General features: G+C 52.9%; 2 protein-coding genes across 2 annotated transcripts in view; both read left to right on the top strand.

Annotated features, from left to right (window-relative positions):
* The first annotated feature begins 8,351 nt into the window (after window positions 1-8,351).
* On the top strand, window positions 8,352-19,861 carry LOC114070015. Its single transcript, XM_027907196.1, has 9 exons — window positions 8,352-8,387; window positions 13,637-13,964; window positions 16,900-17,190; window positions 17,454-17,551; window positions 17,778-17,970; window positions 18,585-18,693; window positions 19,101-19,147; window positions 19,564-19,638; window positions 19,779-19,861. The coding sequence occupies exons 1-9, from the start codon at window positions 8,352-8,354 to the stop codon at window positions 19,859-19,861; spliced, it is 1,260 nt and encodes a 419-aa protein (XP_027762997.1).
* A 3,128-nt stretch (window positions 19,862-22,989) lies between these two features.
* The window catches only part of LOC114069671, a 7,705-nt gene continuing 6,109 nt past the window's right edge, over window positions 22,990-24,585 (top strand). Inside the window, exon 1 of the mRNA XM_027906633.1 lies at window positions 22,990-23,134. Within this exon, the coding sequence (XP_027762434.1) occupies window positions 23,023-23,134 (112 nt within the window). The 5' untranslated portion in view covers window positions 22,990-23,022. The remainder of the gene's footprint in view (window positions 23,135-24,585) is intronic.

Below are 24,585 nucleotides of genomic sequence, written 5' to 3'. Positions count from 1 at the left end.
TTAAAGATCATCTCATTCCAACCCTTCTGCCATGGGTCAGGACACCTCTCACTAGACAGGTTGCTCCAAGCCCCATCCAACCTGACCTTGAACACTGCCAGGGTTGGCGTGTACACAACTTCTCCAGGTCACCTGTTCCAGTGCCTCATCACCCCCACAGTAAAGAATTTTTTCCTAACATCAAATCTAAACCTACCCTCTTTCAGTTTGAAGCCATTCCCCCTCATCCTATCACCACAGTTCCTGATGAGAGTCCCTCTCTAGTTTCCTTTTAGGCCCCCTTCAGATACTGGAAGTTGCTGTGATGTGTCCACACAACCTCTTCTCCAGCTTTCTCAGCCTATCTTCATAGGGAAGGTGCTCTAGTTCCCTTATCAACTTCATGGAGCTCCTCTGGACTTGCTCCAGCAGTTCCATGTCCACATTCTTGCAGTGAACCAGCACTACAGGTAGCTGCACAGGTCATCAGGAGCTGGTCACCTCCTGCTGAAGAGGTAGGGGCAATGCTTACCTCTCTGGCATCCCCCACCTTGCTCCTGAGCCAGCCTAGGCAGCTTATCTCATACCACCTGCCATGCTCCCATCCTTCAAGACTGCCCAGCAGATAACAGGGCTGCTCTTTGTCCTCTTGGCTGGGACTTGGGAAATGGGACTCTCAGCAGCCCCACATTCATCCCAGGAGGCTTTGTCAGCCTTCCTCCATCTCCTGCATCTTGCTGGGCTATTAGTAATATTCCCCAGCCACACTGCAGCATACCTGAAGGGCTTGTGGTTCTGCCAGATGTTAGGCAGGATCAGAGATACCAAGAACCTGGAGAGATTGCAGTGATGGGACAAGAGGGACCTTAGCAGAGCAGGCCTGGGGCTAGCCCTGGATGAAGTGGTGCCTGTGACCCATTGGAGGAGTAAAGGTGTCCTGGTTTTGTCTGTGATAGAGTTTGTTTTCTCCCTAGCTGCTGTTTCAGTGCTGTGGTTTGGATTCAGCATGGGAATAATGTTGCTAACACATACATGTTTCAGTTATTGCTCACTAGTTGCTGTGGTTAAACCCTGACAGCAGGGCAGCAAGAGCCTTCACCGTGGTTCATTGCTGCCCTTTGATCTGCACGGTTTGATGTTGCTGCAGGGAGGAACTCAGAAGCAGCATAGCAATGTGTCGGGAAAGGCCAGTGAGGGTATGCATAGCTCAGCATAGTGCCTGCCAAAGACCCTACAGAACACACCCATGCTCACAGTCCACCCCAGAGACCCTGCACTGACAAACCAGCATCCTTATTCTTGCCTTGGCTTCCTTACCAACCCCAGAGATGGCAAAAAGGAAAGCAATGCTGAAGAACTATTCCTCTGTGAGCATCGAGCTTCTGTTCAAGAAGGGCACATCCCACCCCAGCCACAGCAGCATGGGTGAGAGAGATGCTCCCAGTCCCTTCTGTTCTCCTGCCCACAGGTAGAGACTGTGGAGCCCTGCTTCTTCTCCCAGATGCCCAAGCAAGAGGTGGGTGCTGCAAGGGGCTCCCCACCCTCGAGCCAGTGCTCACTCAGGCTATACCTCTCTGAGTAACACCTCAGCCTGACTACGGTCCTGTAGTCATCCACACCACACAGTTTTGTTCCCCTGCACAGCTTTAGCCTGTGCTAATGGGGCAGGTTTGAGGGAGGCCCTGGGTTAGGGTAATTCTCACAAACAAACATGGACATGGGCACATCCAGGCAGAGAATTTAGCCTGTCTTCCTGAGACTGCTGTCTTCCCCTTCCACTTTCTCTCTCTGTGCTGGGGCACAGAGGAGCACCGTGACCATGCTGGGGTCGGGATGCCCATGGGAGCCCTTCCCCTGGAGGTCACCATTGCCACACCCACGTGTGGGCAGTGATGCTCTGTCCAGGTGTTGGAGGAGCTGAGAAGTTCTCTGTGCACCAGAAAACTGGGAGCTTCCTGTGACTGGAGGCACTTTCTAGCTCTTTTCCATATCCTTATGCCCTATCCAGACCCTGTCCAGGCAGGACAGTCTGAGGCAGCCCAGGCTGGAGCACAGCCCAGCACTGAGAGGGAAGGCAGCTGCGCTGTGTCTGCCATGGAAGTCGCTGTGGTGCCGCCGCTTGCAGCCAACTCAATCACAGCCCTTTATTACTTCCCCCAGCTGTTGAAAATCTCACTGGGTTCAGTGAGCTCCATGAGCAGGGCTGCCAACCTTCCCCATCCCCTGTCTTCTCCCATGAGTCAAGGTGCCCTGACTGCCAAGGAAGTGCGTCAGCCTGTTCCACGGGGCCCAGGACGAGAAACCTTCCCGCACCCCAACATACAGAGATGAATCTGGCATAGACAAGTGTGCTGGGATCTTCCACAGGGACAAAGGCAAGGGAAGGAGGTGTGTTGTTTCTAAGCAGGGACATCTCTACAGCACAACAGAGCGAGGGAGCAGGGCTGTCTACACACAGCAGCCTTGTACCCCACAGTGGGTCAAAAATGAGGAAGGAGAGTGTCTGTGTTAGTGAGGCTGATGGTCCCAGGCCAGCAGCAGCACAAGCAAAGGACACTTGAGCCAGGACAAGTGGTGGCAGGTGGGATATCTGCTGGCCCTAGCACAGGGCAGAACTGAGACAAATGGGGCAGGGCTTTGATCCTGCTGTGCCCTGCATGCTGGAGCCTGGATTCATTAGTACATTTGATTACTGTGACCTAATTTCTGTCCACCTGTGTCATGGGTGGCTGGTCACCCCACCCCACGGAGCCCTTGTTCTACAGTGCCTGATTGCACCAGCGCTGGATTAACTGGTCTCTGGAGGGTAATTACAGCCAAGAGACACCGGCTGCTGCAGGCTGTGGGTGAGCCAAGTGTGTCACCACCAGCACAGCACCTGGCACGTAAGTCACACCATGACGCATGGCCAGCCTTTCCCTATGGGTCATTCAGGAACATCTGTGTGGGTGCCCTGTAGCGCAGACTTTCTTGAAGAAGGACCACCACTGGCATTGTTGGTTTTTCTGCTGGCCAAGGGGCATGGGGTTTCCCACAGGAAGTTGCTGCATGAGGTAGGACCTTCCTTTGTCCTGCAGGTCAGCTGTTACACCATTGTAGGTCTGCTTGAGATCTTCCCCTTGAATTGCTCTTGGGTTGGAACACATGTGACTTTATGCACATATTTATACAACAAAGGGCAGCTGCTCTCCAGACTCCGGGCACTGTGCCATCCACACCACTCACACTGACTTACCAGGACACAGTGACCTCCTCCCTCCTTCTACCCCACCTGCCCAGCCTCTGTGGGGAGCAGGATCATGCCACAGCAAGCCTTGGTCAGGGGCTGAAGACTGGGGAAGGCAGCAGGCCCCTGGGGGTTTGCAGGGCCACACTCTGAGGAGTGAGTGGGAACTCAGCCCAGACCTTGGCTTTCCTGTGTCCTGTGTGTGCAGGAAGCTGCTCTGGGGAGGATGGCGCTCTGCTGATAGCAACTGCATGGTCAGGACACGGACAGGCATCCTGGGATGGGGCAGGCAGGAGCAGTGCCAGCTCAGGGTCCCCGTGGCAGCTGTGATGCCTCCTGCAATGGTGCATGGGGCTGTGCAGGACAGGGGGGCTGGACAGGGGGGCAGGACAATGGGGCTGTTCAGCCCCCAGAAGACCAGATAACACCACCAGCTGTGCCACTTTTCCCCCTCCACCAGGCCACTGGCTCCACTTCACTGGCAAAACCACTGCTTGGCTTTTCTTCCCTATTCATCTGGTTCCTTCCAGTGTCAGTATATTTTGGGGACTTCTCTATTCTGAGCTACCCTGGGTGGCATAGGTGGTTCCTAGGATTTCCTTTTCTCTAGAAGGTGTACAGGCTGATAAGTGTAAAGGGGAAGTACCAAGCTCTTTATTCAAGACTCATGTGTGGAAGGAGAGGCTCATGGCTCCATCAAACACCTGCACTCCACCAGCTGCCTGTGAAAGAGAACTCTGACAAGTAGGGTCAGCACAGGGGGTTGGGTGGAGCATTCAAATGGGAGCAATGCAGAGGGGGTTGAGTAATGGAGGAGCTGCAGAGTGAAGGTTTTGTCAAGGAGAATAGAGAGCTGCTCCATGCAGGCAGTGGGAGGGACCACTGGCACAACATGCCACCCCAGAGCAGATGGCAGGATGTAGCTATAAAGCACTGGGACAGAAAGAGCAGGCCAGGAGCTCCCAACTTGCTGCAAAGAGCCTTCAGGTATCAGGGTCTGGGGGGAAGTTAGTCTGATGTGAAATACTCCTCCAAACCTTAAAATTCCCAGCTCCTGGGTTTAGCCACGTTCCCTGCCCAAGAACCAGAGTGGGATGCCCTGAGGATGGCCCTGGGGATGCAAACAGGAATGGCTGAACTAGATGTGGAATTGCTCGGATGTTAGAGCTGGAAACCCCATTTCTGAGCACATCTTTCTCAGCTAAAAGGCAGCATCCCGTGCCCCCTCCAACCTTGCTCCACTCTGCTCCCAGCCGTGAGTTGCTTATGTCCAATTTCAAGTTCTAAAAATACTTTTCTGGGCAGACAGCAAGTGTGTGGTCAAACAGGAGGGGCTGGCAGTCCAGGCATGAAGGGAAGTCGGGGTGTATTTGGGATTGGTGTGGGCTGCAGCACAAAGCCAGGTGTGCCTGGGTGGGCTGGGTGGGGGCAGTAGGCTGGTAGCTTTTGCAGAGGGATATGCATCAAAGCAGCAGTGCCAGGGCAGAGTCTTGCTTGCCTTGGGTCTGTGCTTGTGTGGAGAAGGCCATGCGGGGAGTGGGGGAATGAGCAGACGGACTCAGAGAGGTGGGGAAATGCTCACTGGGGAGAACAGGCAGAGAAGGTCGTGCTCCCTCCTCTGGGAAGAGGTGATGTAGCAGTCAGAGCAAAGGGAAGGGATGGTTATCCACCCCCCCAGCACCTGCCACTGCTCTGCCCAGCACTAGAAATGCCCTCTGGAAAAGCTGCACCATTTTGGGCTGTCACAGCTCTGTTCTCAGCTCACCTGTCCTGGGTCAGACCTGGCAGTTCCATAAGCCACCTTGGGAGCAAGAGATGGAAGCCTTGGGTGACCAGTGCCACAAGAGTGACTCCCTGCCCCTGCTGCTCTCACCAACTGTGTGACAGCAATACCATCCCTCTCTCAGGCCAGCACAGCTCCCTGAAGACCTTTAAGATGTTTTGTTGGGTCCAAGGCAATAATGATACTGCTCATGACCAGGCTGTCACTTTGGAGGGATCCTTTTGCACTCTGGCACTACTTACCTGCCTTCTCCATGAGTCTGAGAGGTCTGTGTTCTACTGTCATTTTGGGGAAGGGGCTGGAGGCTTCCTAATTTCAGGGTGGCACAATGCATGGTCCATTGTCCCATTGATGGCACTGCAAGACTCCAAACCCCTATGGAAGAAGCTTCAGGCTTGATGGGATTGGGAAGGTTGCTGGAAGGTGAGGAAGAGCTCACAGCACGGTTTGAGGCTGGGCTCTAGCTGAGATCCTGTGGACATTTTCCAGTTCTCCCTGCCAGAAGAGCCTCTACACTCTGGCAGCTCAGACTGAAGCCCTAAATAAAGTAGACTCTGCATCCTGGAGAGAAAGCAGCAGCATGTGGGGAACCAATCCCCCAGCTCACATGGGGTCATGTACTGGTGCTGTGCAGGGATCAGACCCCTGTCTGGCCTTCCCAAGGCTAGATCTGACTTGGTTTCTCTCCTCAGACCTGATCCTGGCCCACCACCTGGGATGACATCCCAGCCTGGCCTCAGCCCACCATGTCTGATGAGCTATAGGTACATCTTGAACTGACCTCCCCTGGGGACAGCTATGGTCTAGGAGTGAGTATAGGACCCAAATATACTTCTCTTATTTTTGAGTTCTGACACAGGAATAGACTTTACTGTAGCAGCACACAGTGACTATGTTAGTAGCTTTCACAAAGCCTGATCCTCAAAAGCCACAGCTACTTCTCCTTTACTTGTGGTTTTGTGGATGATTTTGAGCCCTCAATGTTCTTCTCTATCAGAAATAAAACTGATTGTAAATTGCAGATGGTTTGTGTTTTTCTCTCTTCAGTTCAAAATCTGAGTCCTCTTAGTTCTAATTGAATGGACCTTCAGGAAACAGCCCTTCAGTCACATTTACAGTCGTCAATCAGCCTCACGAGGGAAGTAGTGTGGCTGGCAAAAATGTACACATTTGCTGAGCTCTGTAGCAGGATATCTGTATTATAAAGCATCTGTGATGTGTTGAGATCAGTCTGTCAGACTCAGTCCTGCTGCGTGGGCTGGAGTGGCGTACGCAGAGTGTGCGCAGCCCACATGTGATGTGCTCTTGAGAGCTCAGTGAGTGGTCTCATGGATCACCTCCTGTTGATCATGCCATGCCGAGTTTGGATTCATGAGCTGTTGTGTGCCTTGATAATCCCTTGGAAAGCTTCTCTCATTTGAACTCCGCTGTGCGATTCCCAGTCAGGCATCGCCAGCTGAAGTAGCAGCTCCAAAGTTAGACTGTGAAGAGTGAGGCATAGGGCTGAGTGTGCTGGCTTCCAGTATTTCTTCAGCATTTTCCTAGTGGATGCTATACTCCAAGACAACAAATCTCATAACATGGTAACTTTCTTGGGAGGAAGAGGCCAAACACAGATTGCCAGGCCTCAGTGCATTTCAGGACAGGGGAAAAGAAATAATCACATAAGCTGCAATGGGAAGCCTGCTGTGCCACATGTGAATTTTTGAAGCTTGGCTGTTTAATTTCACTGGTTTTGCTTCTTTCATATGCCAGAGAGAGGCAGCAAGAGCATCTCTGTCTAACTCTGGGATTTTATAGTGAGTGCTGGCTGTGGTCACTCTTCTGGGTGCTTGCACCACTGCTGACTGTACAGGGCCAAGAAAAGCCTGGTTCCCAAAGCACAGGGATCTGAAAATGAAACAGGAAAGACATGACTTAGTGCTGCTGCTTGTCTTGCTGCAAGTTTGCTGAAAAACTTTACCCAATTAACCTCACTGTATGAACCATGGCTGGACTTGAAGTACTGATGTTCCCTAATGGATCTTAGGAGAGATCTAGTTTACAGAACCCCTCAGTTGCTGCTTTACTGGAGCAATACAAATAGATACACCAAGCACTGTCCTACTGATGGTGGTTCCCTGGAGAGGGTCTGCCCTGGAGCTCTGGGCCAACCAGTCCCACCTTGGTGGTGAAAAGCACCCTGCGTGACAGCACCCATGCCCAGAATGCTGGACCATAAGGCAATTGTGCTCCTCTGTCCAGAGAAACACAGACACAGAGAGAGGCTGTGTGAGAAAGAGATGCTGCCCAGGAGAGCTGCCAGAGCACAGGGAGCTAGGACTCATGGAAGCTTGAGGCCATGCAACAGTGCGTGAGCTGGAAAGGCACCCAGAGAAGAGCTTGGTGGTGACATCTGCAGCAACAGGAGACTGGGGGAGCAAGAGTGACCAGTCTTGGGGTTACAGACCAAAATGAAGAGCACTCCAAAAATTTTCTCCCATACTCAAAGACCCTGTCTGATCTCAGCTGTGACAGGAACAAGACTTTTCCATCCAGTTCCAGAAGACCCACTTACTCCCAGTACTGTGTTCACTGTCCATTCTGAAGTGTAGGTCAGAACAGGGTAGAAGGAAAGGTTTGGAGGAGAAGAGGAATAAGAATGCTTCCAAGTTCAGGGGCTTTTCAGATCTGGAAGGTCTACTGGTGGGGTTCAACAGCAAGAATGTTGCAGCTGAATCAGTTTAAGGAAATAAAAAAGGTTTTCTTTAAGTTTTTAAGAGACGTATAGATGTGGCACTTAGGAACATGTTTTAGTGGTGAGCTTAACGTGCTGAGTTAATGGTTGGACTTGATGAGTCCAAAAGTCTCAAAAGTCTTTTCTGACCTAAATGATTCTATGATTTCAAGGCAAAAATGATGCATGATGAGAGCACCTTGGGCACATGAATCATGGGGATGATCCTCACCATTCTCCACTGGATCTGGAGGGAGAGAGAAGAGAGACAGATGTGAGAATGTTTTGGAGGTGCTCATGGGAGCAGAGCCATGGGAATCTGGGATAGCCAGCAAAAACTCTGGACCAAGGCACCCAGGAGACCCCATCCCACTATCTGTGGGAAGATGGGTGAGAAGAAGCCCTGTGGCTGGTGGGATGTTCTCTTTCCAAAGAGGAAGCTCCTTGCACCACATGTCATTTCCCCATGTGGCTGTTTCATTTCTGTGTGAGCACCTCTCCTGCGCTGGCTTACACAGATACCTTTCCTGAGCTCCTCAGACTGAGTCCTGCCTGGGGACTTCATGCCAGCATGACCCTGCAAGGGCTGGTTTTGGCGTTTCTCCTGGTTCTTGCTCCTCTGCTGCTTGCATGGGGGCAGACACACCATGGTCGTGCGGATCCGAGAGTATCTAAGGAAGCAGGTAAGAGCCGATTGTGCCCCTCTTACAGAAACGGTTCTGCTACTCCTCTACCTGCACATTTGTGACACAGCTTTACCCTGTTCAGCCCACAGAGACTCTGTTGAGGAGCACTGAATCTGGTATCTACATCAGAGACACTCAGGCATCCTTTGTGTTGTGGTGGGGTGAAGCTCTGTTTGGGGTGGAGGGCAGCAAGACTCAGTGAGCTGGGAAAGCTTCCATGACCGCGGGAGCAGCAGTGTCCCTCTGGGAAGTGTCCATGGGAGCAGGAGGTGGCTGGTTCTTCTTATGCAGCAGAGAGATGAATCTGAAGTAATCAGAGCAGTGGTAGCTTTCCTGGGCAATCTGAGCTGCACCCCGGTCACAGGGGAAGGTGCTGGTGTTCATCAAAGATGTGGGGAGCTGTAGGACAAGTCCATGTGTCATCTGGGATGCCCGCTCTCTTCTGTAGTCCCTGGGGTTGAGGGAAATGTAGTTTTATGGGATTGTTCATGTTATGAGGTTTTCTCCATGCCAGTAGGGCTCAGGGCACCTCCTGTGTCTCTGCTGGGCTCTTCCTACAGAGAATGTGGGCTTTCCTACAGTGACTGTGTGCTGTGCTCTGGGGTTGCCAGTACCTGTTGAGGTCCCCATGGGGCACAGCAGGAGGGACTGCTCCTTGCACCAGGGCTAGGGAGCCTGAGCTGTGAGTCATCCTCTCCACAGGGAAATGGGAGCAGAAGTGGCTTGCCAAGTCATGGGTCATGAGTCATGCTGCCCATCACTGGTGGCTGGAGGGATGCTGCTATTCCAGCAATGGGCTATCCAGGGCAGGTTGGAGCTGGTTCCCCTCAAGCTAGCAGCAGCTTCTGTCTCCCTCTCCCATTCCCCGCAGCCCATCTCTGAGAATAACTCGATAATCACAGCTCTCCCCTTCATTGCATGAGGAGGCCCAGCTGGAGGAGGCTGTGATGGGTTTGGTAGGAGCATTAGCTCTGAGCAGCTGGGTCAGATTTCTTGGATCTCTGCAGAAGAGGTGTGAGGCATCAAACTGAGGTTTTGGCCTCCTCCTCTACTGGTTGCTGGTACTGCAGCACTGGAGGAGGCTACTGGAATCTAGATTATGGGTAGCCCAGCAAAGCTTGCTTCCACCTGCCCTGAGGGAAAGCCCTGGTGCAAATCCAAATCCCCACAAAGGCTTTTGCTGCAGCTTGTGCTCTTCAAGTGTCATCAGTGTCTGCCGTAGACCTGTGCTCTTTTTTGCTTTGTGTCCTGTGTCCTTGCTCTTCAGGGATGGCCATGCACATCTGAACGACCCACATATATTTCCTAGACCAGACCTTGACAGTTGCTTTTGCTTGCTGACAGTGCCTGTAGCCTGGTTTTGTTGACCCCCCTCTCCCCACTGAGGTCTGCATGAGCCAGGCTCATGCTCCCATTGCTCTCATTTGCTACATCCCCTCTTGTGCCTTGGCCTTGCCAGGTGTACTCTCACTGGCGCTTCTAGTTGAGTGCAGTCTGCTTGTCACTGTGTCTTGCACTGCATATCATTGTCAGACTCCTGACTGAGCCAGGCTGTGCTCTTACTGTGTTCTCCATCCTCTTGTGCAAGGCTGTTCCTGCCAAGCCTTTCAGATTGTGAAGCATCATGGGGACACCCAGCCCTCAGAATTTGTTATCTGACAAGTATCTATAAGCAAAAACATTCTTCCCCACAGGTAGAAATCTGCTCTTCGGTGTGTGGCTTGGTTTTGCATTACAGAGGGATTTCTTCCCTGGTGTCCCTTGTAAAACACTCCGTTGCTGGACAGGCAGCCTGGACTCTGCTGGGGTGGGAAGGATCATAGAATGGTTTGTGTTGGAAGGGACCTTAAAGATCATCTTGTTCCAACCCCCCTGCTATAGGCAGGGACACCTTCCAGTAGACCGGGTTGCTCAGAGCCCCATCCAACCTGGCCTTGAACACTTTCAGGGATAGGACATCCACAGCTTCTCTGGGCAACCTGTTCCAGAGCCTCACCACCCTTAGAGTAAAGAATTGCTTCCTAATATCTAATATCTAATCTCCACTTTTCTACTTTGAAGCTATTCCTCCTTGTCCTATTACTATCTTCCTATGTACAAAGTCTCTCTTCCTCTTTTCTGTAAGCCTCCCTTAGGTATTGTGAGGCAACAGTGAGGTCTCCCTGGGTCCTTCCCTTGTCCAGGATGAACAACCCTCACTCAGCCTGACTATACAGTGCTCCAGCCCTGTAATCATCTTCATGGCCTCCTCTGGACTCGCTCTTACAGGTCCATGCCCTTCTTAGTAGGGATCCTCAGGGCAGGATGCAGAGGACAGAGTGGAGAGGAAGAACATCCTCCGTCATTCTTCTGTCCATACTGCTTTGGACTCGATTGGTTTCTGGGCTGTGAGTGCACACAGCTGGGTCATGTCAAGCCTCTCATCCACCAGCACCATGAAGTCCTTCTCATCAGGGCTGCTCTCAGTGAATTCCTCTCCTAGTCTGTACTCATGTCTGGGACTGACCCAAAAGGATTCTGGATGTCACCTTGGGGCAGGAGCGCGAGGACATGTGTGTTACTTCAGAGGGGTTTAGTGACAGGAGGGGGGAAGGTGCATGATGGGGATGCCTAACTGCTGTGGCCTTAGCAGTTTTAAAGGATTGTGCTGGGTTCTGAGAAGGCCAGGAGCTGACCATTAGACAAACAAGAACAAGTTTGCAGCTGCAGGAATGCAGAGGTCAGCAGAAAGCAATGTGTGAGAAACGGTGATAACAGAAACTTTTCCCAGGAATGTGTGCTTTAAGACTACCAATCATTGGACTGTCTGAGGCGCGTGGACAGTGTGTGCTGACCAATGATAATAGCATGCTGTGCTCCTGGTGGCATGTCCAGGACTCAAAAGATTATATATTGTGTAGCCTTCTGATAATAAAACGGATTTGAATCTGCATCTCATAGATGTGTTGTTCTTTCCCGCTCGCGTGAAATGCCTGCAGCACCTAATGAGGCCAGGACCAAGCCAAAGGTTTCAGGTCTCTCAAGTATTTTATCTGTCACAGTGAAGTATGTGATTGCAGGGCACTGGGAGAGATCCAGCTGTGGGGGAAGAAGTTTCATGTCTGCACCACTTGCGTGGTGTCTAAAAGGATGGGGCTGGTGACCACTGCCCTCTGTGGTGGAGAGCTGGGAGCAGCCTTGACATGATGGCATGAAAACCTGCTGCCAGATAAGGGAAGTGGTGATGCCTCTGTTCTAGTGTAAAGTAGTGCAGACCCACATGGCAGGAAGTGGGCAGCTGTAGAGACACATGTAGCTGAAGAGGGTTGTTCATCCTCATTGAAAGAAGGACTTCTCCACCCCTGATGCCTCCTCAGAGACTTGTTTTGCACTGAGTGAGCAAGCCTAGGTGATGTGTCTACCAGGGGAGGACAAGGCAGACTCATTTTGGGTGAAGTTCAGAAACAAGGCTGAGTGCGTGGAGCAGGGTGTGAGCTTTGTGGCCAGTGGTGTGAACACAGGAGGGTACAGAGTGTGTTGTCCTGAAACCTTCTTTCCCCCAGTGTGGAAAAAGCTGATCTGCGCACAGAGCCAAGGTATTTGATTTATTTATAGTTCTGCAGAGAAAGATATGCTAGGTGGCAAGTCAGCACTCCAAGGCACACAAAAGCAGGTAACACAGTTACAGTCTTGGGCTATTAGCATATCTTACTTAAGTCACTACTTGGCTAAGTTGCTCTGGCTCATCCTTTCCTCTCTTCAGTGTAAAGATGTAGTGTCTCAATAAGTCATGAAGCATGCTTGGTGAGTGGTGGTCTTTTTCAGGCCAGGAGGTACATGAGCTTAGGATGTCGATTTGTTACCATTATAAAGAGGAAAATTCCATTGCTAGGGCAAATTCTCACAACAAAACTGGTCAAAACTGTTTGTTAGCTCATTATTAAACATCCTAGATAAGAAGGGTGTTTTATTTTTTTCTTTGTTTTCCCCCTTCAAGTACTTAGACAATTTATTTTTTGTTTTCTTCGTTCCTGTGGTTGTTGCTTATATTGCTGAACTGCTTTGTTCCTTCACTTGCTACCTTGAAAGTCTACATCTGTTACTCACCATTGTTGCTACCTGCCATCTCATGGGACCAAGTCAGGGGGTCTGCAATGGGAGCAGAGACCCACTAGGTCTGGTGCACTCACACAGCCCCTGCTGGATTTGGGAGAGAGAGCACAGGAGAGAGCAGCATCCACCAGGCTGCCGGATCCCTCTGGCTGGGGTCCCTCCACAGCACAGGGTGGGCAGGAGGGCCTGTGGATACCCCTCCTGCACTGCACTTGAGAGTGCAAGGAGGGAGAGCCCCACCCTGGGAGGTGCCATCTCTGCCACCCCTCTGAAGGGAGGGGGACCAGCAGCCCTCTGGATGGGACCCCCTCACCCCTCAAGTTGCTGCTGGAGCCCAGTGACCCTCAGGGCTCTCCCTCTTGGCCTTTGCACACAGGAAGATGTAAAGTTCCCTCCAACTGGGACCCCAAGCTGCAGTTTACCCCAAACCAGAGCAGTTATGCCTTGAATCAACTGGTGCAGCTGAATTGTCTGGAGAAATATATGCCATCAGTCCCCCAGATCAGATGCATTTCCAATGGGACCCAGATCCTGTGGAATGAGACTGCCACCTGCAAGGGTAAGCACAGCCCTGCATCACCCTGACCTGGGGTCCTGACCTGCCATCAGACCCTCTGTGACATGGTCATGCTTCAGCCCCCTCTGGGTGACAGTCTGGGAATGGGAGACCTGGGTACTTTGGCTTTCCCCTGTGTCCTGGAAGTGATGGGGCTCTTTTTGTCTCAGCACCCTGCTGTGAGTGCCTGCTGGGGTCTGTGCTCCTCGGGAGGGGTTTAAAGGCAAAAATCCTTCCTGGCCAGCATCTCCTGCCTCCACATGGAGAGCTGCACCTATGAAGCTGGAGGAGGAGGAGCAGCTTCAGACATTCAACTTGAGGCTTGGGCACTTTGTTTCTTTTCCTGGGAAGCTTCTCTGGGGTTTGGGTTATCTCTGGTGGGTTATCCTTGGTGTGGAATGCTATCACTGCTTCATGGCTCCCCTCAGCAGGAGGGACTCAAGAGAATGCAGGCTCAAACACTCCATATATGGGTGGAATTCAAGGAAGGCTTGAGAGTCCTGGAGATGTGGTGAAAATAAGCCCTGTGTCCTTAAACAGTGCCTGGGCAGATGGTGGGCGTAAAGGGAGTTTTGTTTGTGTCAGTGTGAACAGTCAGAGTGATAAGGAAGAGAGAGCTGTCCCAAGCCTCATTTCATCACTTTCCAAAAATACTCCTCACTCAATTTTACCTCTGACAGAAATATGCCAAAGGCCTGCTTGGTGGGACCCCAGACTCCAGATGGCACCAACCCGTGAGAGTTACATAAAGAATGAAGAAGTGACTCTGAGCTGCAGCAATGGTTTCCAGCCATCTTTCACCCGTGTCAAATGTGCAGAGAGGGTTCAGCCATTGAATTATTCTGGATCTCTAAATGCAGATGTGTGGCTGGGGAGAGAAATCAGTGGTGTCTGGATTCACATTGAGGGGAACATAATGTGCATTGGTAAGCAGGGTGTCAGGAGGTGCTTCCTACAAAGCTCTGTGGTCAAATCCTGCCCCTTTCATCCATCTCTGAGCTACCACCACCACCACTGTGGCCAGAGATGCACTTCTGATGCCTTGTTGGGGCCAATGGGATCTCAGTACTTTTGATACTTGAGACAACTCCCCCACTGAATTCTGGTACATCCTTGTCCACCACATTCCTGGATGGGTCCCAGCCCTGGCTGACACTCACCCACAAGGAGAGATTTATCCCAGAAAGCCTTGCCAAGGGGTCTCATCCTGGCAGATGGAGGTGTCACTTCTTCTCCTTTCAAGGGCTGGAGAGATTGCTGGAGGCTGTTGATACCCCACCACATACCCTGATCCTCCTTGGAACCTTCCAGCCCAACTAACACCCACTTTCACCTCTGCCAGAAATATGCCAAAAACCCTGCTGGGACCAAATACTCCTACTGGGACCAAATACTCCAGCTGGTACCAGACCAGGAGAATTACAGGAGAAATGAAGAAGTGATGTTGAGGGTTTCCAGCCACCCTTCACCCATGTCAAATGTGCAGAAAAACTTCTGTCTGTTCTCAATGGAAAACGTGTACACAGAGCAGCTTGGAATGGAAGGGACAGCAGAGGCAGTTGGATCAACATACTCAGGGTGTGGTGCCTTGATAAGGGAGGGATGAGGAGCTCTCCTGGCTGCCCCATTCTGCCTTTCCTGAGCAGGGAAGGCAGGTTGTGTGGGCACAGCAGCTTTCTGGCTCCCTGTTTCCTTTGGAAATGGCAAGTGCTGCTGATGGTTTCCACAGGCCTGCCCTGTGCCTGCTCTAGGGCTCCAAGGGAACCCTCTTGGGGAGGTGGCTGGTGCCAGCTTCAGTCCCTGAGGATCCTGGCAGGAAGGAGTTTTGGTATAAAGGTCCCCACCTTGATAACAAAGTAGTAATTTGTGCAGTAGCTGGAGCTGGGCAAGTTGCTCAGAATGCAGGGCTCCAGACTCTGTTCACAGGTGGCTGGGAGGTGCCCAGTGCAGGTGCACAGGAGACACAGGTCTCCCCGAGGGCTTCTGGCAAGAGCATGTGCAGAGAAGACAAGGCTACAGTGTTGTAGGTGTCACAGGTGTTTGTGGCACAGGTGACAAGAAGTATTGTGTTGGGGTCCAGAGGGTCACAGGACTCTGCTCCCTGTGTCATAAAATCATAGAATGCTTTAGGTTGGAAAACACCTCTAAGATCATCAAGTCCAACCATTAACCCAGCATTGCCAAGCCCACCACTAAACCATGTCCCTGAGTGCCACATCTGCACCTCCAGGATGGTGACTCAACCACCTCCCCAGACAGCCTGTTCCAGTGCTTGGCAACCCTTTTGGTAAAGAATTCAGTCCTAATATCAAATCTAAATTTGAGGCTGTTTCCTCTTCTCCTATTGCTTGTTACCTCAGAGAAGAGACCAACACCCCCCCCCCTACAAATTCCTTTCAGCTAACTGTAGAGAGCAATAATGTTCCCCCTGAGCCTCCTTTTTCCCAGCTCTCTCAGATGCTCCTTATTGAACTCATGCTCCAGACTCTTCATCCTCAGCCCATGCAGGCCTGACCCCCTCCTCATGTGCTTGTTCCCCCTTTCAGTCGCTGCTGGATGCTGTCTTTGCAGAGCCAGCTTTGGGGCTCAGGCTTTATGCCTGAGGAGTCAGGGTGTTGTCATCCTCACCGATGGACAAACAGGGTGCCAGGGCTAAATGATGGTCCATCACTCTCTGGGCAGGCTTTGTGCACAGCATGAACTCCCAGTGGGTGCCCCTGATCCCTGACTGACTCCAGCTCCTCCTGGCCCTTCCCAGGGGGTCTGGGGGAACAAGTGTGGGGTTCTTCTTGTCAACTCTTTCCCTTGCCAAGAATGTGGTATGGAAGGGCTGCTCTGTGCAGTGTCCAGGAACCTGGAATCCCTCCACTTGCCCTGCTGGGCCAGGGGAGGGGATGTCCTGCCCCATCCCCTGCCATGCCTGGTGGAACCACCCTCAACCCTGCTAACATCTTCCCATCCTCTTGGTGCAGAGAAATGCCAGAAGCCCCGCTGGGATCCCAAGTTTATCTTTGACCAAGAACAGGAGACCTTCAGCCCAAATGAAGTGGTGAATATGAGATGCCCTGAGGGGCACTGGCCTCCACCCATGGAGATCAAGTGTATGAAGCCGAAGCCAAGGGAAGGTTCCACGATTGCTCACAGTGGCTGGATAGTGAGGAATGGCACAGGCAGCTGGTACCCTATGGAGGAGAGCTTGACCTGTGTGGGTAAGTAAGCGAGCCTGCCACTCTCCCAGTGCTCTCCCCAGGCATGGAGAGCAGGGCTGGGTGTGTGCCACTGCATCAGTGCCCTGTGCCCAGGATGGTCAGGGTATGGCATGGGCATTGACTCCAGAGGAAATTGCTGGATGCATTCCAGGTTTGTGTCCACACTGCTGGCAGCTGGGGCACCCCGCAGAGTGCTGAAGGGGACAAGTCCTCACCTCTGGATGTAAAGCAGCACACACTGTTCCCAGGCCAGCCAGAGGAGTCTGCCTGGAGAAGGACATGATAGCCCAGAACAGAAGGGAAGGGCCCTCCTCTGGCTGCTGGATTTGTTGGCTAAGTCACTGCTGGTAGGAAAGGGACCAGTCACTGGATCAGTGGCTACTCCCAGAGTGGTGGCAGCTGCAGGGTGGGCACAAGTGCTTGTTCTTACCATCCCACAGTCACTGAAGCATCCAGAGCACCCCTACGGATGGTCCAGGAACAGAGGAGGGTGCAGACAATGCCTGAGTGTAGTCTGGGAGAAGGCAGAATGTCCTTGTCCACTCTGTGCTGGGGACAGACTGGTGAGGGAATAGTGCAGCTGATGGAATTTGGTGTCAAAGCTTGGAGAGAAAGGGAAGGGACTGACCCTCTGGCAATATTCCCTTCACAGATGTCCTTCAGGTTGTTCCTGAGACCCTGAAGATTTCCAGCACCAGCATCAAACTGAACTGGACCTGCATGCTCCCTGACACCTGCCAGAATATTCGGGCCAGGTGCCGGCTGGAGGGTCATTCCTCCTCTCCTTGTGAGGCTGAGGAAGTGAAGGGAGAGGAAATATTACAAGGTCACGAGGGAACTTTCACATGCCCTCCTCTGCAGCCCTTCACTGTTTACAGTGTCACTATCTCCCTGCTGCCCAGCACAATCCTGTACACACGGCTCCTCAGGACAAAGGAATCTGGTATGTCTATATGAAATGGAAAGATTCCCTACACCCTGAAACTTATCCAGACACCTGCGTCGTGCTGTGATGTTCCTGAGACTGGGGCTGCTTGGAGCCTGTGGGGATGTGGGGAAGGGGCTGTGCAGGGCCCTGCAGCAGGGCACGTGTCCTCAGTTTTCCCCTCATCACCACACTGTTGCTGCTGCAGCAGCACATGCAGCCTTTGTGGGGGACAAATCCTTGCCAGCCCCATGCATGATCCTGTCCTCCTCTGCTTCCAGTGCCAGACAAACCAGAGAAGCTGTGGCTGGATACCAGCTTGGGATCTCTCAGGTGGAAGGCGCTGCCATCCTGCAAAGGGGAGATCATTGGATACCAGGTACCAGGGAACCATGGAGTGCCCAGAGACTCTGTGCAGGCAGCCTGAGGAGAGGTGTGAACCCTCCTTGGCCAGGGCCCACAGGCTGTACACTGCTGCTGTTTCTGGTGGGGATAGGTCCCCTACTAACTCCACCCAGTAGCAGGAGACCCTCTCCACAGCTCCTGCCCAGTGTAGGAGCGGGATATTGGTGCTACTCCCTACCAGTTCACTGTCCTTCCTCTAGCTGAACATCACCACCATGAGAGCAGACGATGGCAGCTTCCTGGAATTCAAGCAGGTGCTGGTGAACCAGTCAGTGACTGAGTACACACCACCTCACCAGACGGCTGGAAACAAATACGTGGTGACTGTGCAGGGCCTCACAGCAGCTGGGGCTGGGGCTGCATCACTGCTGGAATTTCAAACCTATGTCTGGGGTAATGGTTCTTCTGCCCTGGGACTGCTTGGGGTGGCTTCCCTGGGAGTGAGTGCTGAGTCTGGAGCAGCTTCTGGAGCTGTGTGTGTACCCCTCTCATCCCCATCAGAGGCAGAGGGAGTGTGAGCACCCTCCCTCAGCTCAGCAGTGGGTGTGAGGCTGGGTGAGTCCTGCTTTGGCAGGTCCCCAGAGAAGCTGCATGGCTTCAGCCCCTTTTTGGGCCTTTGATAGGAGACCTGCCCCCTTCACTCTTCAGCTAAAGAAGGTGATACCCATCCCTGCATTTGGGTGCACGGGCAGCTCAAGGTCAGAGCGCTAGGGCTGCAGAGCCGGGGTCTGTGAGTCTTCCCCCTGTGTGCAGGATGGTTGAGTAGGCTGCCAGACCCTCCAGCTGGGGACATGGGGCAAGTCCCTGTGCTCCAGAGCCTCCATTAGCCCTGCCCAAGCAGATACGGTGACATGGGAAGACTGTGCCTTGCTGCCTGCCCCTGCAGAAGCCAGGGCAGAAGAGCATGGGCACACACTTCTACACATGTGCAGACACCCAGTGCCAGTGTTGGGGCCATTGCTGGCACATGGCTCAGGCTGTGGCACCCACTCCTGTCCCTGTGTTAGTTGCAGGGCAGCCTCTGGGCCCATGGCCTGGGTCAGCGGTCACGGTAGTTGTGGTGGTGCTGGTGCTGGTCCCCTTGTCTGCAGGGATTCTGTGGTTTGTGCTGTCCAGGTGAGTTGGCAGAAGACTTGGAGTCTTGGCTCTGCCTCAGGCCATGCTGTGCCATGGGGTGGGAGGGGATGGAGGGGGCGTCCCCAGCTGCTCATACCTTTCTCTGGGTGCAGAGGGTGCAGATGGCTGGTCTGACCACATTTTGGCTCTAGGGCTACTGGCAAGTGCTCATAAGTGTCTTGCTCAGAGCTGGGACAGGGGCCATGTGTACTAAGAGACACTCTCCCCTTGTTGCTGTTGCTGCCACTACTGCTGTCCCCCGGGGTGTGGATGGGCAGTGCCTGCCAGCTCTGGAGAAACCCAGAGGGAGGGTGTGCAGAACCCTCCAAGCCTCTGCTGCTAGGTTCAGCAGAGTTTGACCCAGATCAGCCCCTCTCCTGACTCAGGGCTGCCCTTTGCCTTCCCAGGAAAAAGAAGGTCTTGCCCAGCAAAGCTGAGGAGGATCATTACACAGGTAGGATCCCCTTGGTAGAGACAACTGCAGGGTGGGAGCTGGGAGGGGAGCAGGTCTATTTCAGGAAGGATTGTTGGCATTCTGAGATGGCTGCAGGCAGCCCAAATGGCTCTGGCTGACCTGCCAGACCAGCATGTCCCACATCTGCTAATCCCAGCTGAAAGCCTGCTCCAGTAGCCTCTTCCAGCAGCTCCTGGCTGGGGTTCCCCTGTGGTGCCAGTGAGGGTTGGGAGCTGCCCCTTGTGCTCACCTTGTTTGGGGTAGGCAGCACCTCTTCCAAGCCTCGCTGCCCTGATGGTGTGTGTCCCAGGACGCCCTGCAGCCTCCAGTGCTTCTTCCTGCTTGAGGCTGCCCTGCTCCTTGTCCCCAGCCCCAGGGTCCCTCAGATTGTTTCTGTCATCTTGTGCCCCCCCCAGAACTCCAGCCCTATGAGAACTTACCTGAGGATAATTACTGTGTGATCAAGACTTTTCTGGCAGAGAAAGATGCAGGTAGGAGATGGATTGCCCTGCCTGTGTTCCACACATGGCACACAGAGAGTGGGGACTGGCAGCTGGGATGGTGCGCATGAGCTCCCCATGCTGCCGAGTGCACACAGCAGGCTCTGTCCTGGTGCCCTTCGTCTCCACAGGTAAATGTGACCATGCTGGAGAGCCACTACGCAAGCCCCTGTCTGTCATGAGGTCATCAGGAGACAGTCGGAGCAGTGAGTGAGAGAAGAAACTGGGGCAGGCATCTGAGGCCCAGTGATGGTGGCCCTTCCCTTCTTGAAGCTTGGTCCTCACAACTGCAGGCAGAACCATGAAGCTTGTCATGGGTTATTGCTCCCCCTCAAATTTTCTCCCTCATCAAGCTCCAGAATCTTCTCTCACAGCACAGGAGCAGCTCAAGGCCTGGGATGATCTGCTTGTGCCAAACAGGATGTGGTCTGGTAGATGCCCAGTGCTCTGGCAAAGCTACCTCACCAGCATCCTGGTGCCTGCAACTGCCCTCTAAGACTGGAGGAGCTCTCTGGGTCCCAACCCCTCTTTCCCCACTCTATATCCCTACATCCATCTAGACCCTGTCCTCTGCTTGAGTGTGGCCTAGCTGTGCTGCCCTGGCAGCTGTGCTGCTGTGTCTGAACAACCAATAAACTGTTCTGCTTCACAGGGGCTTCCTGGCCCACAACAGCTCCTACCTTGTCGTGGTTCCTCACTGTCCCGTGTGTGAAAACCCTGACCCCACGAATCTTCACAGAGGAACTTAGAATAGACTTTTCTAGCCTTCAGCAGCCCTGAGGAAGCACACCCAAAGAGCTGCATGTTCTCACTGCAATGCTTTGGGTTGCTGCTTTACCTCCTCCCATCGTACATGGGGCATGTAGGCATGGTGTCCACTGTGCCTAGCTGGAACTCTGTATTGGCTGTGCCCCCCTCTGTGGGTGTAGGTGCTCATCTCCCATTTTGTGAGGTACAGTTGGGACTGTCCCTCTTGGGACATCCACATCCTGCAGCCTTTGGGATGTGCTTGATCGTGACCGCTGCTGCTGCCCCAGCATCACCTCCAACAGCCACTGTCTCTCCCGCCCTGTGGGATGCTGGTGTCCAGTGCAGCCGGGTTGCTGAGGAACAGCCTGAAGGCTCTCCTTTGTGAGGGGCACACTGCTGGAAAATGGGGCAATCAACCATTCTCTTCCCCAGCTCCATGTGTTGCCTGGAATATTTCCATCTCCTTCTCCTGCCCTTGAGCACACAAGCTCTCCTGAGTTGGGTATGACTTGGGTATGACAAGCTGGATGTGGGTTGTGCTTTTCAAAACGTTGCGTACAGGGTGTCATGGCTTTTTGCTTCAGTGTTGTCTTTCTACCCACCCAAACCTGCTGATACCCAGTGCAGCCTAGAGGCTGAGGGACAGCATGAAGGTTCTCCCTGGGGAGGAGCACACCACCAGGAGATGGAGCAATTGGCCTCTCTCTTCTCCAGCTTTTTCTTTAGCCCAGTATGATGTGCATGTGCTGGTAAAGACACGTTTCGACAGCCCTTCATATGAGCTGCTTGCCCATCATCACAGTACCCACAGCTGGCCCCTGGGAACAAACCTACTTCCTATGAACTGTTGGTGGTGTGATCTTCATGCCTGATGGAACTGCTCTTGATCGGTGTTGAGAAGAGAGGGGAAGAGCAGCTCAACCCTGTGTGGCTGCTGCTGGTTGAGAAAGGACAGTGAGCAGTGTTGGGATAGGGAAAAACAGTTGCCACCTGCTGGATTGCCCTGCTTCCCACTCCATATGCCCATATCCAGTCAGACACCAGGCTGTCAGCCTCATTAACTCCACCTGCTCTGTCTGGACAATCAGTAAAATCTTGTGTTTTGGAGGGGACTGCCTACTGCCCCTGCAGCTCTTGCCTAGTCCCCTTATTGCCCTTGTGAGGTCCTGTTCCCGCTGGGGTGCTGAACTAACAGCACCTTCTTGAGGGGAGCCATGAGCAGGGCTGTTGTGGCCTGCAGCTGTGGCTGACAGCACCACCTTCAGGGGAGGCCTTCAGGGATGTGTTGGGAACATGTGACATGTGTTTGGATGGGATGTGTGTTGGGAACCAGTGCATGGTGGTGCCCCCATTCCATTCCTTCTCAGTACCAGTGTGTCCATGTCCGGTGCATGTGCCCCAGGCAAAGCTGAGGGACAAGGTCTTTGTGCCTCTGCAGGGAACTGTTGCCTCGTGCAAGTCCCAATAGAAACTTCACAAACACCAATATGATGTTTTGGAAGCTTTATCTTTATTGGAAATTATACTTACTTTTATACAATTCAATAACTACCACATATTTGACTACTTGTCATTGGTCACACACACAAAACACATGCTGTTCACACGATTAAGCTACATTGTTATCGGCTAGCCAACATATCTTATTTTTCTAAATTCTTCTCCTTCTAAATCTAATCACAACACTCTATTTACATGCCTCCTGGCAGGTCTAGCTCAGCCTTCTGTCTACAGGTGCTGTTTTTCTCATTCCTGCAGATGTCCAGTCCTTGTCGTGTTCTCAAAACACTTAGTCCTGGAAACTCCTCAAGTTCCCATCAGCTGGTCCACTCCTCCCTTAACCCAAAAGGTCTCTATCTCCTACAGGGCACCACGTCTGACTGTGCAGCCCTGCGGAATCTGAGACATCCCGGGTGGATGGCAGGTTCTGGAAGAAGAGAAAAGCAGTGGCTGCTGAGGAGCAAGGGGATGATTTAGAAGCCCTGAGGGTTTTCCCAGGCACTCAGCTGGCCCTGTAGGGCAGAGTGATCTGCACATTTGGGGACAGAAGAGAAGGCTGTCAGGCTGAGGGGCTGCAGCAGGAGGAGACAGCTGGGGATGGAGAAGCAGGGAAGGATGAGAGAGGGTGTCAACTGAGTGGTTCTTTCTGAAGGCCCACAGACTGTTTCAGATGTTGAGGTACTTGCAGTTCATGTCCCCATTCTGATGCCTGCTTCTGGCCAGCTCTTTATGTGCTTTCTCAGAGGTCCTCATCTCTTGTGATCATTGAGGGGAAGTGACTCATCATTACTCTAAAACCCACACAGTGTCGTTGGGAAGCACTTGGATATTGCCTGAGAAACAGTAACTGGAAAGGTTTAGGGGGGAACTCTGTGATCTTGGTGACAAGGTTTCTTCTGTTGAGTCCCAGAGCTTGGTTGCTCCTAGGGGGTAAAAAGCAAAAGGCAGAAGTGCTGACAGTGATGGGAGGTTCCTTGCCCAAAGAGGAAGCCTCTTGCATCTCATGAGGAGCTGTGCCTGTTTCCTTCCTGTGGTTGCAAGCCTTACAGTCAGCTACGGATGCCTGAGCTCAGAGGCAGCAAGTGGGGCTGAGATTTCGGTCCTGCCTGGGGACTCCACACTAGGATGGCCCTGCGTTTGCTGGCTCTGAGATTTCTCCTGGCCCTTGTATATCTTTTGTCAGCACAGGTCCAGGGAGAACTTGATCCCAAGGTCCAAGGAGTGTCCCAGGGAACAGGTAAGAAGCTGTTCCTTCCCTTCACTGAGGAGATTTTGTTGCCTTTCCTCCTGCAAGTTAGATATGCATCTTCACTGCCTGCAGCACTGCGCTGGAGTCCAGAGGGACTATGTCAGCTGGGGTGCCTGCTGTCTCTGGGAGACCTCAGGGTAGGAACTACGATGCAGTGTGAGTTCACTGGGGATCAGTTGGAGACACAGGTTTGGGCTGGATGGTAGGGGATGGGTCATGCCCTGTGGCAAGAGAGGTTGCCAGTCACTCCCTGGAGGCACTGGGCACGAATCAGGTATAAATTCACACATCATGAACCCAGGGAAGGGTCTTCTGGAAGCAGGGACATGACTTTCTATACACAACCTATTCCCAGGGGGACACTGTGTCGGCTGAGAGCAGAGCAAGAGGGAACCTGCTGCTGCTTTGCCACCTGGATGGGCCGGGGTGGGGCCAGTGGCTGGTGCCTGTGCATGGGGTGGGGCACGGCCCTGTGCCAGTGGGATAAAGCTGATGGTTGTGCTGCTCAGCTGGGCACCTCTGGCCTTCAGGGTTGTTTGAGAGCAAAGCCTGACCGTGAGTGGCTTGTCACCAGCATTTTCCTCTGGGGCTGTTCAGAAGAGGGTCAGAACTTTTCGAGATCCCTTGTGTGCCCCTTTGGGAGAAAGGAGATTGTATTTTAAGCATTTTCAGGCCTCACAGAGCCCCTTACAGAGGTTTGAACAGGCAGGTACTCCTTCCGAGGACCATAAATCTTGCCAGGAGGAATTATTGCCACAAAGCCTGCAGCATTCCACAAACTCCTGGGAAAACCTGTGCCTGCTCAGCCTAAAGGATGAAAAATCTGGGGAAGAGAGGATGTGAAGGAAGAGGGTTTGTGGCAGGAAAAAGGGACAGGAGCTGTGCTAAAGCAGGGGATGTGAATGGAGAAGACATTGGTCCTCCCCACGTCCCACTGCACAGTGGTGTGGGGCAGGAGGAGAGTAGCCAAGGGACACCCTGAGTCAGAACAGGGAGCCCAGAAGTGTAACAGGGGCATCTCTGATCCCTGTGGCAGGGATGAGCCATGGCTGAAGAGACATGCATCCCAGCAGGACTGGTGGGACCATCAAGTGCAGCTGGAGCTGGGATGGGTGACATGCCTGAAGGAGAGGTTGGAGGGAGTCTCCCAGTGCAAGGGCTGATTGTCCTGGGAATCTCCTTGCTGTGGGCTATGGAAGAGGAAATGTAATGTCCTCAGACACAAGGGTGGATGGGGGAGGTTCAGGGAGGGGTCCTTCACACAAGGCACAAGGAAAGCCCCCTCCCAACATCTGGAGGTGGAGGTGTCACCTTCCCTCTCCCTTCAGGGGCTGGAGGGATAGATGGGGATTTATCTCCCTCCACACACCCCTATCTCAGCACCCTCGAGCCCAACTAACACCCACTTTCACCTCTGCCAGAAACGTGCCAAAGGCCCC

This window comes from Empidonax traillii, unplaced genomic scaffold, assembly GCF_003031625.1.
Source record: "Empidonax traillii isolate 1590-97213 ecotype Southwest subspecies unplaced genomic scaffold, ASM303162v1 scaffold26:size2357266, whole genome shotgun sequence".
Lineage (NCBI taxonomy): Eukaryota > Metazoa > Chordata > Aves > Passeriformes > Tyrannidae > Empidonax > Empidonax traillii.
Note: the sequence above shows the minus strand (reverse complement) of the source record. Positions and strands in the feature narration are given on the sequence as shown.

Excerpts from the sequence above, each read along its gene's own strand:
- LOC114070015 (XM_027907196.1), top strand. The coding sequence starts at position 8,352 with ATGGTCGTGCGGATCCGAGAGTATCTAAGGAAGCAG. Across the intron at positions 13,965-16,899 it reads GGGGAACATAATGTGCATTG|ATGTCCTTCAGGTTGTTCCT; the intron begins GTAAGCAGGGTG and ends TTCCCTTCACAG. Across the intron at positions 19,639-19,778 it reads TCTGGCAGAGAAAGATGCAG|GTAAATGTGACCATGCTGGA; the intron begins GTAGGAGATGGA and ends TCGTCTCCACAG.